This window comes from Geotrypetes seraphini, chromosome 1, assembly GCF_902459505.1.
Source record: "Geotrypetes seraphini chromosome 1, aGeoSer1.1, whole genome shotgun sequence".
NCBI classification, from domain to species: domain Eukaryota; kingdom Metazoa; phylum Chordata; class Amphibia; order Gymnophiona; family Dermophiidae; genus Geotrypetes; species Geotrypetes seraphini.
Window position 1 is genome coordinate 300,125,469 of NC_047084.1, and position 18,887 is coordinate 300,144,355.

An 18,887-nucleotide genomic window follows, 5' to 3' on the forward strand; every position below is an offset into this window, starting at 1 on the left:
ATTAGAGAAAGAAGCCAAAAATTAAAGACATGTATCAGTCTTCAGACACACAGCTGTTACCGGAAAAAAGAGAATAACAGCTCAGTAAGTGAACATTTCTCATAGGAAGATCTCTCCTATAATGATCATAAAATAATAAGGAAGAGTGCCTATGTACATGAAGTTGCCCTCAACATGGTGCATTGCACCCAACTCCATACCATCATTGGGTGGCTTAGGATGGGGAGGGAGAATTGTTTCTGCTGCAGCTGGGCATTCCGCTGTGAGGATGAAGGTTAAGTGGCTTTCCCACATTCAAAAGGAGTAGCAGCGGGTTTAACCGGGCACCCCTGGATGTCAAGTCCAGTGCTCTAATCACTAGGCTACTCCTCCACTGTAAAGTGTTAACTGTGACTTCACTTACAGTCTATCGCCCCACCCCTTTTCACTCAGCAGTACCAACATATACAGAGAATTTAAAATCTAGATGTTTGCACTATTTAAACTCAGTACTACTGCATTATTTCTTAGCTGACTTGATGGAGAGAAAAAATGTTTGTCAAAGAAACATTAAATTAGTCTAATAACTTGCTTGTTGACCCCTATTTCCCTATTCCAAAGACAAAAATTGGGGAAATCTCTTTATTCCACCTAGCTTTTAGTATGTACAGAGTAATCACTGCTAATTTATGGCAATAGAGTTAATGCCCCTGTTGTCCTTAACCAGCCAGCCTCTATGTGAAATAGCCCGGCCTGGAAGGAGTTTCAGAAACTCTGATCATCAATTCTACCAGCCCAGGAGAAATTCCCTCACAATGATTTTCAGCCTGTTCTACCTAAAAGAAATTACTAAGCCAAACGGAGGCAGATGCTGGAGCAGAATTCCGGTGGCAGGGCAGTCGCCTCTACACAGTTGCTTAACATGCCTATTGGGAAATCCACACTTCCAATATAGTGGGCACACTGGAGATCACCACCACTAGCAAATGGCTGGAGTGGCTGAAATAGCAACATGCTTCACTCATCGTACTGAAAAGGCATCAATTTGCCAATGGCAATGCACTGATAAAACCACAAAGACAGTGATTTACTGAAAGAGTATGCACGGGAAATGAGACAGGGATCTATGCACATTCCACAGGAGGAAGGAATGCAAGAGAGACATTTAAAGCATCTAACATGTAAATCATGTAAAAGAAGTGAATCAATCATAATATGAGAGTAACATTAGAAAACTATTTCTTCACAGAAAGGGTTGATAATATGTGTAAGCTTCCCAAGGAAGGCAGTAGAATCCAGGACAGAATGGGATAAGCACCGAGTATTCTTAACTTGAAACCCACTACTCTTGCATTGTTTTTACATCATAAACTCCTCTGATCACAGCCCTTGTTGATTTTAACCATTTTCTTTTCTAATAATCACGGAGGTCAAAATCTCTCTGATGTGTACAGCACTATCTATGCCTTGTAGCACTATAAAAATGATATTAGTAGTTGAGGAATGAAAGTCAGAGTTGAACTGGGAATGCCTAAGACATATCTGCTCTTAACCAACCTGCTATATAGGTTACTTATTGCCATTACTCTTGAACTCTTGTTGTAAACCGCATTAAATCCTTGTTGAAATTTGCAGTATATAAGAAACTGTATGGGATGGGATAAGCTGGGAAGTATTCATATTCAATAGATATATTCAATAGATCTTAGAATTCAGGCATATTCAATAGATCTTAGAATCATTATCTGCTCACATAATGCACTGCAGCGAAACCCAGCCACTTACCATTTCACTCACACTACTTTGGCCTAATCCTGAATGTGGTTATATTCTTGGGAAAAGCTTAGGTGCATTTGGACGTTCCCTGTGTCTTTGTTACTTTTGGATATGTTTCCTCAGTGCTATCCCTAAACCCAAGCACTAGATTTGATTAGTATGTGGGTATACAAATGCTTGCAAGAGAATAATGAAATGCATCCTCTTCCTAGAAGTTTGCACTATTGTGTATCATGAAATCTACAGTCCCCCCATCTGGCTGCCATGTCTGTCATATTAAGAGGGTAATTCTATAACAGGCAACTCTCAAGCTTGTTTTATAAAAAGCGCCTACTGGTTGGTTTTTGTTTTGTTTTTTTTATAAAATCCTAGTGTAACGGGCTATAAATTATATATTTATTTATTTTTTAAAAAATTCTAACCCACTTAAATATAAGAGGTCTACATAAAACATATATAATCAGCATAGAACTAACACATACATAGATAAATAGAAAAATACTATATACATATATGGCATGATCACTCACATTATCTCTAGGGCAGGGGTGTCAAAGTCCCTCCTCAAGGGGCCGCAATCCAGTCTGGTTTTCAGGATTTCCCCAATGAATATGCATGAGATCTATTAGCATACAATGAGAGCAGTGCATGCAAATAGATCTCATGCATATTCATTGGGGAAATCCTGAAAATCCGACTGGATTGCGGCCCTCGAGGAGGGACTTTGACACCCCTGCTCTAGGGTGAGCGTAAATGCCTGCACCAAGATCAAGGGCTCTTAACCCAGTCCCTGGAGCACACCTAGCCCATAATTAATATGTGTGAGCTAGATTTGCTTAGAATAGAGAATAGATAAGCTCTGGAACACGTTGTCAGAAGAAGTGACAGCAGTGGTTAAAGTAGCTAGTTTTTAAAAAAGGTTTAAACAAGTTCCTAGAGGAAAAGTCCATAGTCTGCTGTTGAAACGGACATGGGGGAAGCCACTGCTTGCCCTTGATCAGTGGCAGGGAATGTTGCTACTATTTGGGGTTTTGCCAGGTATTTGTGACTTGGATTGGCCTCCGTGAAGATGGGATACTGGGCTAGATACGGTCTGACCCAGTAAGGCTATTCTTATATTCTTAAGTACATGCAAATTTATCTCACACATTTTCGTTGTGGATATCCTGAAAACCTGACTGGCTGAGTGTGTCCTGAGGACTGCGTTGAGGACCCCTGATCTAGATTCAGCAAGAACACATGTTATTATAGTACTTTATAATTTACTCCATTGCCGTGCCTTTGCTCTGCCCGTGTGCTTGCCCACAGTAAGGGTATGCAGCATGCAAACAAGAGGCAAACATTTATACTGGTCAGTGTTTTGTTTGAGGTCACTTATGTGAAATGATTAAAATATCACTATGTCATACATTCTTGCTGCCAAAAACTAGTTGACTTCCTTTGAAATGACCCTCTTCGTGTGGCCCACTTTCACATGTATACATTTTAAGCTCAGTCACATAATACACTGCTACAAGCTCTTAGCTTTGCACTTTCGATATACTTATACACAAAAACACAGTGACAGGTTTCCACTAAGGCACACTGCAGAGATATGCCCACATACTGTATATTCTGCAGTCATTCTCTGGCACAAATTGAAATGCTGTTCCCAGTACTGGCGCTGACTCCAGTTATACGCTTGTCACAAACACAGACAGGAATGGTCTCACGCACAACACAGAAGCTGCAGGGCACTTACTTTGCTGTTTCTGTATTTGTCCATGCCAGATGCCCTGACTTAGCTCTGTTCTGTCACAGTGGGTGTTGAATCTCTCTGGCTAATGATCTCCTCCCCATCTCCACCTTCCCCTGCCCATTGCCCCAGCTTATGGCATCTGTGCGGTCTTCACAGCAAAGGGGGACGAGAGGGGACAGGGGGGGCTTCACAGCCTTAGCAGAAGAGCTAGGGCTGCAGTCAGTCGGATGGAAAATTCACTTAGCAAAAAAAAAAAAAAAAAGACTGCAGTGGATCCCTGGCAGCAGAAGGGCCAATGACAGCTGAGCTCCTCTGGCTACAGTCCAGAGAAGAGCAGGGGAAGAGGGACGGAGAGATGGACGAAGGAACAAGGAATATGCAGGAAGGAGGGAACTGATGAGAAGGAAGCATTTTCCCAGCTAGCTCCAATTCAGTTCCTGACTCCACTTCTCCAGTTTACATTGGAAGCTGCCATTTAGGAAACAGTGACATCATCGGGAGCTAAAAATCGCAGTTATGAATGTGTGTGTTGGGAGGGGGAGGAGGAGGAGAAATAAGTCAGAGATAAGTTTAACAGCTCAAGCTGACTCAAACCTGACAAAGCGATCAGCTGGTCTTCCAAGGCAAAGCATACATAATACAGGTAAAGAATACTCATTCATCCCCCTCCACCCCATTTTTAAATAACTTAGGCAAGTTTCATTTTAAGAAACGAGTTTTAACACAACATTATAACAGTATAGTAAATGGGCCACAGCTAACAAACCAAACCATTTACACATAACCAAAATTACTGAATTGCAGTATTATTATTCACTTTTGCCCCTTGTCCAATTGCACAGTGCTGAATGTAAGGGACACGGGACAGCCCTGATGAGCTGTTCCACTAATTCTTTTCAAGCACATCCCCAGCCATATTTAAGATAATCTTTTAACTTACTTAGACATGAATACTTTCAAATTTTATTCAGCCACCATATTTGTGGTCTAAGTATTGGGGGTCTATTTTGTAGACTGATATCCCCTCCCCCCCAAGAACTGGGTTGATAACCTCTGCAATAAAGCCTAATTTGTTATGTCAGCAAAAATAAAACTTTCTCCTTCATTAAAATAAAACAAAAAACAACAAGAGAAATCTCACAGCAGACTATGAGAGACCTTCCCTATCACTCACAAGCACCGCTACACCCCGAATCTATGCTCTGCATGTTCATGGTTCATAAGGCTTGTGTCCTATAGGGAACATTAGCAAGCATTCTAGGCCTAACTGCCATAGTCCTGCTGAGTTACACAAAATTCCCATCCCATATGCCAAGAAGAAGAGTGTCTTCTAAAATGAATATGGTAATTTCATAACAGGTACCCATTTTTTTACCAAGATACAGCACCAGGGGCAGTTCTTTCATTAGACAAAATTAAACAGTCGCCTCATGCAGCAAATTTTGAGGGGATGGGGGAGGGAACAGTCCCAAAATGTCCATTGGACAGCGGCCTCACTTTGTTTCTGATCAAGAAATATTCTCTCTTCCTTTGCCCAGGGCAGGAACCAGGTGCTAGAGAACAGGCAGAACAGATGGTGGGAGAACTAAAATGCAAAGTCTTTGAGCCCATGTGTGAACTCAAGGTCTACCATTCCCTTTACCTCAGAACTAGGAAGCCTGTATCATAGGAGACAAAGAAGTGACAGGCCTAGTTTGTGTGATGGGTTCATGGCCCAGCATTCACTTTATGTTTAAAGTTGCTGCTGCCAAGTCCAGACCTGTCAAGTCTCCCACTTTTGTGGGCCATCTCCTGCGCTCCTGCCAAGGAGATGGAATTTCCCATTGAACTGCCTCCCCTTCAGTGGCAGCAGAAGCCTTCCTAAAACATCATCTCCTGCTGCCGTTTGAAGGGGATGCTACCACTGGTGCTGATGTAGGCGGGGCTGGGCAGAGTTATAGGCAGAATTGGAGTTATAGGCAGAGCAGAGTAGGGTCCTAAATCTCCCACACAGGTGGTCAGCCCTCTTGGCAGCTCTGCAAGACTAGTAAAATGCAGTGACAGTAGGGGGGGGGGGGTTAGAAAGGAGAAACTGGAGCTCAAGAAGGGTAAGAGGGAAAAGAGAATGGAGATGATGGACAAAAGGGGACAGACATAAAAGGGAGATTCTGGACATGGGATAGGGAGAGTTAGTGAAAGAATGGAGAAGAAGAAGCTGGGAAAAGGGAACACTATAGGCAGGTAAAGAGAGGGAGATTGAGGACTTGTAAAATCTCAGTTGTCAGAAAGACAGAAAAAGAAATGGAAGAAAGGAGAATGGGAAAGTGATGGATGTAGAGGAGGAAGTAAAGAAAACATAAGAGAAACCCTATAAAAATGTCCCAATAAAAATAAAAGACTTATTGCTAAAGGTCACAGAAATGTGTGAGCAATGGAACCCATTACATCTGTCTTGGTGGGGAAGAGTTCAGATGGTTAAAATGATGATTTTGCCTGTGGTTTGTTATCAAATGGGTATGTTACCTATGTTTTTTCAGGGGTCCTTTTACAAAAAATTAAACAGTATTCTTACAAAATTTATTTGGCTGGGGAAAGCAGCAAGAATTGCTTTAGTATCCTTACAAAAGCTAATTGTAGAGGTAAACTGTGGGGTAAATTTCCCAAATTTTTATAGGTACCATCAAGCCTATATAATGCGTCAGGGTATGTATTGGATCCTCCCCGAGCTCATGGAAAATTTTCATGACTAGTTAAGGTTGGAATGGCAACTCCTGTCTCCATTGAGATTGTGTCATGTTTTGAGTATCAAGATGCCTAGGTTGTATAAGGACAATAGAATTTTAATGGACACTTGGAAGACTTTAAAATTTATAATCAAATTTAACAGATATTCCAATTCATAAATCCACTTCTCAGTCCCTTTGGTTGAACCCCAAGATTCAGATTGGCGGGTTTAAGGTCATCTGGAAACACTGGATGAAGGTGGGCATATGTACTTTAGATGATGTAGTATCGGACGGAAAGCTGCTTGAGTTTTCACGCCTGCAACAAAAATTTGACATTGCTAAATCTCAAAGTTATAGGTGGTTGCAGTTGAAGCAGGCCATTCAGGAGGGGTTCCCTGACTGGAAAAATCTTAAAAATCTGTATAGTTTGCTGTTCCTGTGCTTCCAGGCGGATTTCCTGGGTCACAAGGCTGCTCAGTGGTATAAATGAATATCTGGATTTCTGAATAAGAGACCAAAAACTGGTCTTCGTGACATTTGGAGCATTGAGATAAAGCATCAGATTACTGCGTCTCAATGGCCACGAATCTGGACTTGGAGGATGAGATGTATGGTGTCTGCATCTATGAGACGAACTTGGATTTTTTTGTTACATAGAGCAGTTTGGACCCCAGTTCAGTTACAGAAATTAGATAGTTCCAAGTCTAATAGGTGTTGGTACTGTCATCTCGAACCTGGGACATTAGATCATTTATTATTATTTTATTGTCCCTTGATACTTCAATTTTGGAGATCCATTTGGGATCAGGTAAACAAAGTAATGGAAAATCCAGTGGCACTAATATATGACACTGTGCTATTTGGCACTATGATGAAAGCTAAAAGCCAAATATCATCCCATAATAATAAACTTCCATTTATTATAGAAGGGGTTGCCATGCAGCTTATTCTAAGGAATTGGAAAAACTGGGATAGAACTATTCCTTTTGGTGGGAGTCTCTCTGTCACGTTTTTAAAATGGAACATAATATGGTCATACATCAGGGATATTATAAGAAGTTTCTGAAGATTTGGGAGCCATTGACAAAATTTTGCAAAGAGTGATTGCTGATTATGCCCTTTGGTCATACACGTCCAGGGTGGATTGGTGGGAGGGAGGGTTGGAATGTATTTTTCAATTTCTCAATTTGAGTGTACTTTTTGAATATAATAATGGGGGGGGGGTGATATATCTATTTGTCATAGATTGTAATTGTATTTAAGTGCTTTTATAGAGTTATATGATTGTATCATATTTTGCACTTACTTATGGCTTTAAAATGAATGAAGAAATTAAAAAAAAAAAAAAATAAAGACTGAGACAATCTTAGGACCAGAGGTTAAGACAAATACAATTAAAAAAAAAAAAAAAATCACCATACAACAAAGGTAAAAAAAAAAAAATTTGATTTTCAAATTAGGGCTTGGAATATGCTAGTTTTTAGAATATGTATCTGCTATCTTTATATTTTGTACAATACAAGAGGCAATGCACTTTTGTTCTTATTTACCGTATTTATGTTGCATTGCATACAGAGTCTGGATTCTTGGGAGTTCAGGTTAATTTTTGTTTACATATTTCTGTATTGAGTTTGTGGTCACTTGTTATGTTAAGACTCCTCCCCAACTTTATTTTAAAAATATGTGTTTATTAACAGTGAAGCAACACAAACAGCCAGGAGTCAACAATGCCAGAACAGACAATCAGATACCGCAAGGTATACAAGAGCAGCTGACTAAGGCAAAGCAAACCAAAATACAAGAACCCCCGTTACAATCCTTCAACAGGAAATAAACTTTAATGCAGGGGTGTCCAACCTGCGGCCCCGTGAAGTATTTTGTGCGGCCCTGGTCAAGGGCAATGCAGTATTTTCCTCTGCTGCCCCTGGGTGTTTACCACCTTGCCGGCTCCCTCCTCTGTCTTGCTGCAGCGTTTGCGCATTTGTGCGGCCCTAGAAACATTTTTTTCGGCCAATGCAGCCCAGGGAAGCCAAAAGGTTGAACACCCCTGCTTTAATAATTGATCTAGAAATCTTATTGTAAACTGCAATGAACCCTTGTGAATTTTGTGGGGTATAAGGGGGAGCTATTTTACATTCAAATGTTTTTTATTGTTTCAACAGTAAACAAGCAAATACAATCAGCAGAAACTTCAGTAAACAACATTGCAACTTCCCCCCCCCTCCTTCCCACCCCTCCCCACCCCAAGAGTCCAGTGCCAGAGCAAGAACTGAGAGTCCGAGTCAAACTTAAAGATTCAATAGTCTGCTACGGGCATGAGGGTTAAGATCTTGCCAGAAACATTCCCAGGTCTGACGGAATCTACGACCCGGTCCACGATCCAAGTCTCCCACCAGTCTCCGCTCTAGCGTTGCATGGATTATCATCAAGGATTTCCATTGGGCATAAGTCGGGGGAGCATGGGTCAGCCAGCTAGTAAGAATTGCTTTCTTTCCCATCAAGAGTACTCTGGTTATGAAGGCTGACATTCCCTTGGGTTTAGGTGTGGCTATATTATAATAACCAAATAATGCTCTCGGTTGCGGAAGCCAGTGCCTCCCCCAAAGTATCGTGATATAGTGTCCCAGGTGTCTCCAAAACTGTAGGATTTTGGGGCATGCCCAAAGCATGTGCCCCAAGGAAGCATGAGCCTGGTTACATTTCAGGCATGAATGAGACGGCGTAATCTCCATCCGGGCTGCACGTTCCGGAGGAATATAGAGTCTCAAAACAATTTTCAGTTGCATGGTGGGCCGTAAGTGTGCATTGTAGGTCCTCTGCCCATGCTGTCGCTAAAATGTCCAAGTTGGGGCCAGGTTGGCAGTCCCGGATCCCGATAATGTAAAAACGAAGAGGAATCTTCTGTTGCGTGGATAGGCTGAAGAGTTCCGAAAGGGCATCTCTATTGTCCTCAGTAAGGTGGGCCACTGGTAGAGATTGAACATAATGTCGGATCTGGTAATAGGCAAAAAAGTCATTAGGCTGTAAATCAAATGTTTGACGTAATTCCTCAAAAGTTGCTATTCTCCCCTCCTCCAAGAAAATGTGAAAGAGATATTGAAGTCCCCGCTCACTCCACCTCTGGAAGGAGGTATTTTGCATTCCAGGCTGAAAAGCTCCATTGCCCTGGATTGGTAGATATAAGGAGACCCCAGAAGACCACTTAGCCGTTTTGGGGGAGCTATTTTAAATTTGGTCCTTAATGGAATGCAAGGCATAGTACAGGAGTTAACTGTGTTGGGTCTGCTTTGGAAACAGTGATCATAATGTGAGCTGATACCTGGAGTGACATCGCAAAAGAAATCTGCTCTAGAGGCATTTAATTTTCAAAAGGGAGACTATGATAAAATGAGGAAAATGGTTAAAAAGAAGCTAAAAGGATCAATTGCAAAGGTTAGCATTGTAAATCAGGTGTAGATGTTATTTAAAAATATCATTGTGGAAGCAAAGGTGGAACGAAGAGGAAACGAAAGCCGGCATGGTTAAAAAGTGCAGTGAAAGAGGTTATTAGAGCCAATAAAACAATCTTTAAAGAATGGAAAAGGATCCGAATGAAGAAAATAAGAGGAAACACAAGCACTGGCAAGTTAGATGCAAAGCATTGATAAAGAAAGCTAAGAAAGAATATGAAGCTAAACTTGCCAAAGAGGCAAAAACTCATAACAATTTCTTTAGGTACATCAGAAGCAGAAAACCAGTGAGGGAATTCATGGGACTGTTGGATGACCAAGGAGCAAAAGGGGCACTCAGGGAGGATAAGGCCTTAGCGGAGAGACTAAATGAATTCTTTGTTTCGATCTTTACAGAAGAAGATGTAAGAGATCTACCAGAACTGGAAATGGTATTCAAGGATGATGATGCAGAGGAACTGAAAGAAATATGTGAATCTGTAAGATGTACTAAGTGAAATGGACAAGTTAAAAAGTGACCAGATGGTATATATCCTAGGGTACTAAAGGAACCTAAACATGAAATTGCTGACCTGCTGTTAGTGATCTGTAATCTGTCACTAAAATCATCTGTAGTACCTGAAGATTGGAGGGTGGCCAATGTTACACCGATTTTTAAAAAGGGTTCCAGAAGCGATCTGGGAAATTACAGACCGGTAGGTCTGACTTCAGAACTGGGCAAAATTGTGGAAACAATTATAAAAAATAAAATTGTGGAACATGTAGACAAACATGATTTAATGAGATAGAGTCAGCATGGGTTCTGCTGAGGGAGATCTTGCCTCACAAATTTGCTTGACTTCTTTCAAGGTGTGCATACACATGTGGATAAAGTTGAGCCGGTTGATATAGTGTATCTAGATTTTCAGAAAGCTTTTGATAAAGTTCCTCATGAGCGGCTCCTGAGAAAATTAAAGAGTCATGGGATAGGAGGCAAAGTTAAGTTGTGGACTAGGAACTTGTTATCAGAAAGAAAACAGAGGATAGGGTTAAATGGTCATTTTTCTCAATGGAGTAGAGTAAACAGTGGTGTGCCGCAGGGATCGGTACTGCGACCAGTGCTATTTAACTTATTTATAAACGATCTGGAAATTGAAACGATGAGTGAGATGATTAAATTTGCAGATGACACTAAACTGTTCAAAGTTGTTAAAACGCATGCAGATTGTGAAACATTGCAGGCAGACCTTAGGAAATTGGAAGACTGGGCATCCAAGTGGCAGATGAAATTTAATGTGGACAAATGCTGTTACTGGATGCTAGGGTCAGCGCCCAAGAAACGGATCTGGATGTCATTGTAGACAATACGATGAAACCTTCCGCCCAATGTGTGGCGGCGGCCAGAAAACCAAACAAGATGCTAGAAATTATTTTAAAAGGGATGGCTACCAAGACTAAAGATATTATAATGTCTCTGTATCGCTTTATGGTGCAACATCACCTGGAGTATCACATTCAATTCTGGTTGCCTCATCTCAAGAAAGATATAGTGGCACTAGAAAAGTTCAAAGAAAAGTGACCAAGATGATAAATGGGATGGAACTCCTCTCATATGAGGAAAGACTAAAAAGGTTAGGCCTTTTCTGTTTGGAAAAGAGACAGTTGAGGGGAGATATGATTGTATCATACAAAATCCTGAGTGCAGTAGAATGAGTACAAGTGGATCGATTTTTCACTCTGTGAAAAATTACAAAGACTAGGGGACACTCGATGAAATTGCAGGGAAATACTTTTAAAACCAATAGGAGGAAATATTTTTTCACTCAGAGAATAGTTAAGCTCTGGAACACGTTGCCAGAGGTTGTGGTAAAAGCAGATAGCGTAGCTGGTTTTAAGAAAGATTTGGACAAATTCCTGGAGAAAAAGTCCATAGTCTATTATTAAGACATGGGGGAAGCCTCTGCTTGCCCTGGATCGGTAGCATGGAATGTTGCTACTCTTTGGGTTTTGGCCAGGTACTAATGACCTGGATTAGCCACCGTGAGAACGGGCTACTGGGCTTGATGGACCATTTGTCTGACTCAGTAAAGCTATTCTTATGTTTGGTATGGTGAGGGTCTTTGTATGTGACCAAAGGTATGTATTCTGATAACATGGAGTTTCTACATAAGGATCTGTAATAAACTGGCTTGTATGGTTTTCCAATAGGTGTGGGAAGTGTTCTGCTGCCTTCTCTTAGTGAGGCAACATGGATTCAGTAGAGTTAGGTCTCGTCAGACAAATCTGATCATTTCTTTGACTAGGTGACCAGAGAATTGGATAGAGAGAGTTCGCTAGATGTGGTGTATTTTGATTTTAGCAAAGCATTTCACAGTGTTCCACACAAGTGTCTAATAAATCAATTGCATACTGTTGGGATGGGCCTTAAAGGAATGGGCTAGGTCATGAACTGGTTAAGTGGAAGGTGAGAGAGGGTAGTGGTCAATGGATCTAGATGAAAGGAACAAAATCTGGAATTGGCAGTGGAGGAGAAGGGTACAGCTAAGAGCGGCTTATCTGAGGAACAGAATTCTCTGGGAGGTGTATAAGGAGACAGGAGGAAAAGTCCATAGTCTGTTATTGAGAAAGACCTAGGGGAAGCCACTGTTTGCCCTGGATCGGTAGCATGGAGTGTTGATACTCCTTGAGTTTTGGCAAGGTACTAGGGACCTGGATTGGCTGAGAATGAGTTATTGGGCTTGATGGACCATTGGTCGGACCCAGTAATGGTATTGTTATATTCTTAAGTTAATGTGATGGCCCAATGTGCAGTGTGAATGGTCAGTAACTTATATTATAGTGCAGGTTACATAATTTAACTACTACAGTTTTTGCTGAGCATAACCAGGATTGCAAAGTTTTCTTTTTATTAATATTATTAGCAGTAGTAGTTTATAGAGTGGGCATAAGTTGCGTTCTCTTCTATTGGGACAATCATCTGGCTGGTGTCCTGAGAGAGTGATTCCCCTCCTCTCTGTCTTGCTCTCCAAGAGGCCCCCACCATTTTTCACAACCCTCGAGGGACATAGAAACATAGAAACATAGAAATAGACGGCAGATAAGGGCCTACGGCCCATCTAGTCTGCCCACCTTAATGTCCCTCCCCTACCTTTGCCCTGTGAATAGATCCCATGTGCCGATCCCATTTGGCCTTAAAATCAGGCACGCTGCTGGCCTCAATCACCTGTAGTGGAAGACTATTCCAACGATCAACCACTCTTTCAGTGAAAAAGAATTTCCTGGTGTCACCTCGTAGTTTCCCGCCCCTGATTTTCAACGGATGCCCTCTTGTTATCGTGGGACCCTTGAAAAAGAAGATATCTTCCTCCGCCTCGATGCGGCCCGTAAGATACTTGAACGTCTCAATCATGTCTCCCCTCTCTCTGCGCTCCTCGAGCGAGTATAGCTGTAATTTGTCAAGCCGTTTTTCGTATGGTAGATCCTTGAGTCCCGAGACCATCCGGGTGGCCATTCTTTGCACCGACTCCAGTCTCAGCACATCCTTGCGATAATGCGGCCTCCAGAATTGCACACAGTATTCCAGGTGGGGCCTCACCATGGATCTATACAATGGCATAATGACTTCCGCCTTACGACTGACGAAACCCCTTCGTATGCAGCCCATGATTTGTCTTGCCTTGGACGAAGCCTGCTCCACTTGATTGGCAGACTTCATGTCCTCACTGACGATTACCCCCAAGTCTCGTTCTGCTACCGTTTTTGCTAGGATCTCGCCATTAAGGGTATAAGACTTGCATGGATTCTGGCTGCCCAGGTGCATAACTTTGCATTTTTTGGCATTGAAGTTGAGTTGCCATGTCCTAGACCATCGCTCCAGTAGGAGTAGGTCGTGCATCATGTTGTCAGGCATTGAATCTTCGTCTGTTGTGCATTTGCCCACTACATTACTCAGTTTGGCGTCATCGGCGAATAATGTTATTTTACCTCGAAGCCCTTCTGCCAAGTCTCTTATAAAGATGTTGAATAGGATTGGGCCCAAGACTGAGCCCTGTGGTACTCCACTAATCACCTCCGTCATTTCGGAGGGGGTGCCGTTCACCACCACCCTTTGGAGCCTACCTCCAAGCCAGCTCCCAACCCATTTCGTCAATGTGTTACCTAATCCTATAGAACTCATCTTGCTCAGTAACCTGCGGTGTGGTACGCTATCGAATGCTTTGCTAAAGTCCAGGTACACGATGTCCAGGGACTCCCCAATATCCAGCTTCCCTGTCACCCAATCAAAGAAGCTGATCAGGTTGGATTGGCAGGATCTCCCCTTAGTAAATCCATGTTGTCGGGGATCCCGTAGATTCTCCTCCTCCAGGATCTTATCTAATTGGTGTTTGATTAGAGTTTCCATTAGTTTGCTCACTATCGATGTTAGACTCACTGGTCTGTAGTTTGCTGTCTCCATCTTTGAGCCTTTCTTGTGCAGTGGAATGACGTTAGCCGTCCTCCAGTCCAACGGGACGCTGCCTGTACTAAGGGAGAGGTTGAAGAGCGCGGACAGTGGCTCCGCCAAGACATCACTCAGCTCCCTAAGCACCCTGGGGTGCAGGTTGTCCGGCCCCATTGCTTTGTTAACCTTGAGCTTTGACAGCTCACCGTAGACACTGCTGGGCGTAAACTCAAAGTTACTAAACGGGTCAACTGAGCCAACCCTTGCCTGTAGCTGCCTGACATGCGAGACGTGCAACCACACGTGGGTGTAAGGGAGACAGGGACGCAAAAATCTTTCCTCATCCATCATCTCCCTTGCTTGGCTGCTACGAAGTGGGTGGGGGCAGAGGCATATCACAAAGGCCCCAATTCCAACTGGGGATGCTCCCGTCTTGAGGCAGCAAAATGCCTTTGAGTCACTCCTGCACACCATTTAATCCAGCTGGAAGATAAACCAGATTATGGTGGATATTTGGAGCTCCTCCAGGTCTTTTCCCTTGCTATTTTGGCTGGAGGGGCCTAAAATTAAAATTGTCACCGAGTCAACATTCATACCTTCCTGCAGCTTTTGCTCCTCTTTTCATTCACCTACCACCACACCATTACATTCACACACCGCTGAAGAGTTTCAATTGCAGTTTATATTTTCATAATCAAAGTTCGTTCCTGCAAATTTACAACACTCACCCGAGCTAAAAGACCCTTGTCAGACAGTTATTTGTCCTTAAGGGAATTAGCTTAAAAGACACAGTAGCCAGATCCTGGCACAAATGTGGTGATCTGCATGCTCCCTTTCCCCTGGGACAAAGCAGGAAAGTGAAAAGCCCTTGGGGTCAGTGCAGATCGATTCTCCTTGGATTGCGTACTACATTCCAGGGCATTAATGATTAGTAAGTGCTAAGACACCTCAAGCGCATGGTAAGGCATAAAGCCAGGAGACACAAATTACTACTGTACCACACACCCAGAAAATATAGAATTATAAAAATATTTTCATTAATTTACATAAGAACATAAGAATAGCCTTACTGGGTCAGACCAATGGTCCATCTAGTCCTCACGGTAGCCAATCCAGATCACTAGTGCCTGCCAAAAACCCAAAGAGTAGCAACATTCCATCCTATCGATCCAGGGCAAGCAGCGGCTTCCTCCATATCTGTCTCAATAGCAGACTATGGATTTTTCCTTCAGGAACTTGTCCAAACCTTTTTTATAACTAGCTATGTTAACCGCTGTTACCACATCCTCTGGCAATGCATTACAGTGCTTAACTTTTCTCTGAGTGAAAAAATATTTCCTCCTATTATTAGTTTTAAAAGTATTTTCCTGTAACTTCATCGAGTGTCCCCCTAGTCTTTGCAATTTTTCATGGAGTAAAAAAAAAAAAAAATCCACTTGTACCTGTTCTGCACCATTCAGGATTTTGTAGACTTCAATCATATCTCCCCTCAGCCGTCTCTTTTCCAAGCTGAAGAGCCCTGACCTCTTTAGTCTTTCCTCATACGAAAGGAGTTCCATCCCCTTTATCATCCTGGTCGCTCTTCTTTGAACCTTTTCTAATTCCGCTATATCTTTTTTGAGTTAAGTCGACCAGAACTGTACGCAATACTCGAGGTGAGGTCGCACCATGGAGTGATACAGAGTAGAGAATGACACGGTGAAAAAATTGGTCCCCGTCACCGCCCCGTCCCCGTCTCACCATCCTCTGCACCGCCCCGTCACCGCCATTCCCTTCACCGCCCCGTCACCGCCACTGCCACCCCATTCACCGCCCCGTCACCGCCACTGCAACCCCATTCACCGCCCCGTCACCGTCACCGCTGCATACATAAAAGCCTCAAACGGGTACGATTTTATATACTTTTCTAATATCTCCCCTATGTATCTGCCATTGCCCCCCCCTGTGTCCATATTCCATCCCCATGGCATGTCCCCTTTTTGTCTCTGTCCCTATGCCCCATGCACATAATTTCCCCTCTTTCTGTTACCTTCCTGTGTCCAGATTTCCCCTATCTTCCTCTTCCATACCAGTGTGTCTCTTCTTTTCAACCCCATCTAGCTTTTTTCCCTCTTTCTTCCCCCCCCCTGCTTCTAGCATCTGGCTCACCTGCCTGTCCTTCCCTTTCTTTCCTGCTGTGGGTTTTTCTTTCCGTTTTCATCACCTTGGCCCAGAATCCTTTTCCCTTTCACTCCCTCCTTACAGTCTGAGCCGGGAACACTAGCGATCGCACGGTCCTCGCAGCCCCCACCCGCCTGCCCAATCGATCCTAGTGTTTAGCCAGCTCTCTCCCTTCTCCTCACCTTAATTTGCAGGCTTTCTTTTTCAGCGACCTGCACGCTTTCCCAAAGAGCCGCACACGCGCGGCTGCTCAGTGTTCAATCTTCTGCTCTGCTGCAACTTCCTGTTTCCGGTTGCGTCAGAGCAGAAGATCTAAACTGAGCAGCAGCGGGTGCGCGGCTCTCTGATAGCGTGCGGGTCGCCGAAAAAGAAAATCTACAAACTAAGGTGAGGAGAAGGGAGAGAGCTGGCTAAACACTAGAATCGATTGGGCAGGCGGGTGTGAGCTGCGGGGACCGCGCGATCCTTCATGCCTCACTGCGGGGACAAGACCCATTCACCGCCCCGCGGGCGGTGAATGGCCTTGTCCCCGTCGCCGCAGCGACTGCTAGTTTTCTTCCCCGTTTTCGGCGGTGACCCGCGGCTAAAATGTGGTGGCCGCGGGTAAACCGCCACCGTGTCATTCTCTAATACAGAGACATTATAACAGTCTTATTTACTATCCCTTTTCTAATAATTCCTAGCATCTTGTTTGCTTTTTTTTTTTTTTTTTGACCCAGCCTGCACTGTTATGCTGGACCCTGGTCGAGGTAAGATCCTCTGCAGTTTCTCACATTTCTACCACTGTGCAATTATGAATAAAAAGTGCTTTTGTTCTGGTGACTGGGGAATTCTTTATATGATGAGGAGGATGCTAGGCTGGCAATACTGCAGCAGTACAGATGGTGATGGAGGCGAGTGAGGGGGGGTGCAGTGCAAAGAGGTCTGTTGAAAGGAATCTGTGTGAGCACATATTTCTATTAAAAAAAAAAAGAACAAATGGTGCATGGTTGCCAGTGATTTGCAGATCACATCTGAATGTAGCCACAGACAGGAGCAAAGCCAAAGCTCTCTATGCAAGAGATAGAGGAAGACAGAAAACAAAGAGCCGTTTGAGAAAATCTGATCAAAACTTGCACGTGAGCAACAAGAGAAGCTACATTTATGGATAGAAATGTTGATTTTTTTTTCTCATATTATTACTTTAGGCCCAACAGTTTCCTGCTGGTTTCTTTCAGCTTTCGGACTACTGTATTTGGAAACTCTGTAAACAAGCCCAGCTGTCCGTGGTAGGACTTGAGTGGAGGGGCAGAGACCATGGCTCCCTCTGGAGTTTAGTATGTGTGCACCCTGACTACAAACTTCCTGAGGCATGACAGTCTCTCCTTCCACAGCATGCACAACCCCTGCCAGCCTGGGTATCAAACCCATATGAACTGCTGTCCTAAAATCATCAGGCTGCCATATAGTAATAAGAGGGACCTCTGAAAAGTTTTCAGCCCTGCCAACAAAGTTGGGGCAGTCTCCATCAAGGACTATATACTTAGTTCAGTGATTTTCCACCTTTTTTGTTCCGTCAGAAAAATATGGACCAAAACAAAAAGTGGACTAAGTGCATAGCCCTCAATGGAGATTGCCCCAACTTTGAGGGTTGGGCTGAGAACCTTTCAGCGGCCCTTCGTAAACCTCAATAGAAATTTCAGTTTTCCTAAACAGTCCATTCCACTGCCCTAGGATAACAGTGGTATTACAAAATAAATCCAAAAAGCGACTGGTGTATGCAGCAAAGCACCTAGCACAGCTTATTGGGGTGGTGTGAGTGCTTCTCATAGGCCAGGTATCAGGTATCTAACTGTACAGCATATATTCCTAAACCTTTCCATTTGCATTCCACCAAAGAGCTCCGACAATCCCAACGTCATTCTTACACTGCTTATAAACAGACATGCCAAAATGTGGAGCTTTTCAGCAGTCAGTCCCTTGCGAATTAACTGACCAATTTATCCTGCTTTCTCCCCTTCAATTTTTTCAACAGGTGTTCCCAATCCTTCCTTTACCTCAGCCAGTGGTTAAAATAGCAGTATGAGAACCAGGGTTCAAATCCTGCTCCCTCTACTGACAATCGCTATGACTTGCCCAAGGTTATAATTTTTTTGGTTTTTTGTTAATACCTGAGACACCCACTTAAAGTGTAAACACTTTGGGGAAGTGGATCATAATATCTGAATTTTATGAGAATTGTAAGCAATCCTGAATATCATTTCAAAAGGTATGATAAAGATACAAAAAATTTTCTTCCCCATATGCCTATACTGCCCCCATCTCATAAACAAGCCTACAAGACTTCTGCAACCCACAGTTCAGTAACCATTGTAAAATATCTTGATTATTTCTGCTCTGACCCTTACAGACACCACCTGACACCAGGTCACAAAGAAGAAGTCCTCAGAATTCTTTGAAACAAGATTGGAAGAGGCACAGGATGGGAAGGAAAACTGGGTTTCAAAACACCAGGCTTTAAATCTTCACCACTTAAAGGCATATGACCTTCTAGTTCAGTGCTTTTCAACCTATGAGCCACCTGTTGAGGTACACGGGCTGGCCGGCACCTGGGATCTCTCGCTGCCTGCGCTTCCCACTGAAGCCGCCACCACCGATTCCTCCCTGCCCCACCTCCAAAG

General features: G+C 43.2%; 1 protein-coding gene across 7 annotated transcripts in view; it reads right to left on the minus strand.

Moving 5' to 3' along the window:
* Window positions 1-18,887, minus strand: part of RTKN (rhotekin) — a 246,617-nt gene that overhangs the window by 67,554 nt on the left and 160,176 nt on the right. The window contains exon 1 of one of the 7 annotated variants that reach the window (XM_033954605.1): window positions 3,497-3,699. The exons of the other annotated variants lie outside the window; for them this stretch is intronic. Coding sequence (XP_033810496.1) covers window positions 3,497-3,520 — 24 coding nt within the window. The 5' untranslated portion in view covers window positions 3,521-3,699. Of the gene's footprint in view, window positions 1-3,496; window positions 3,700-18,887 lie in introns of those variants that run through there. 7 annotated transcript variants of the gene reach the window in all.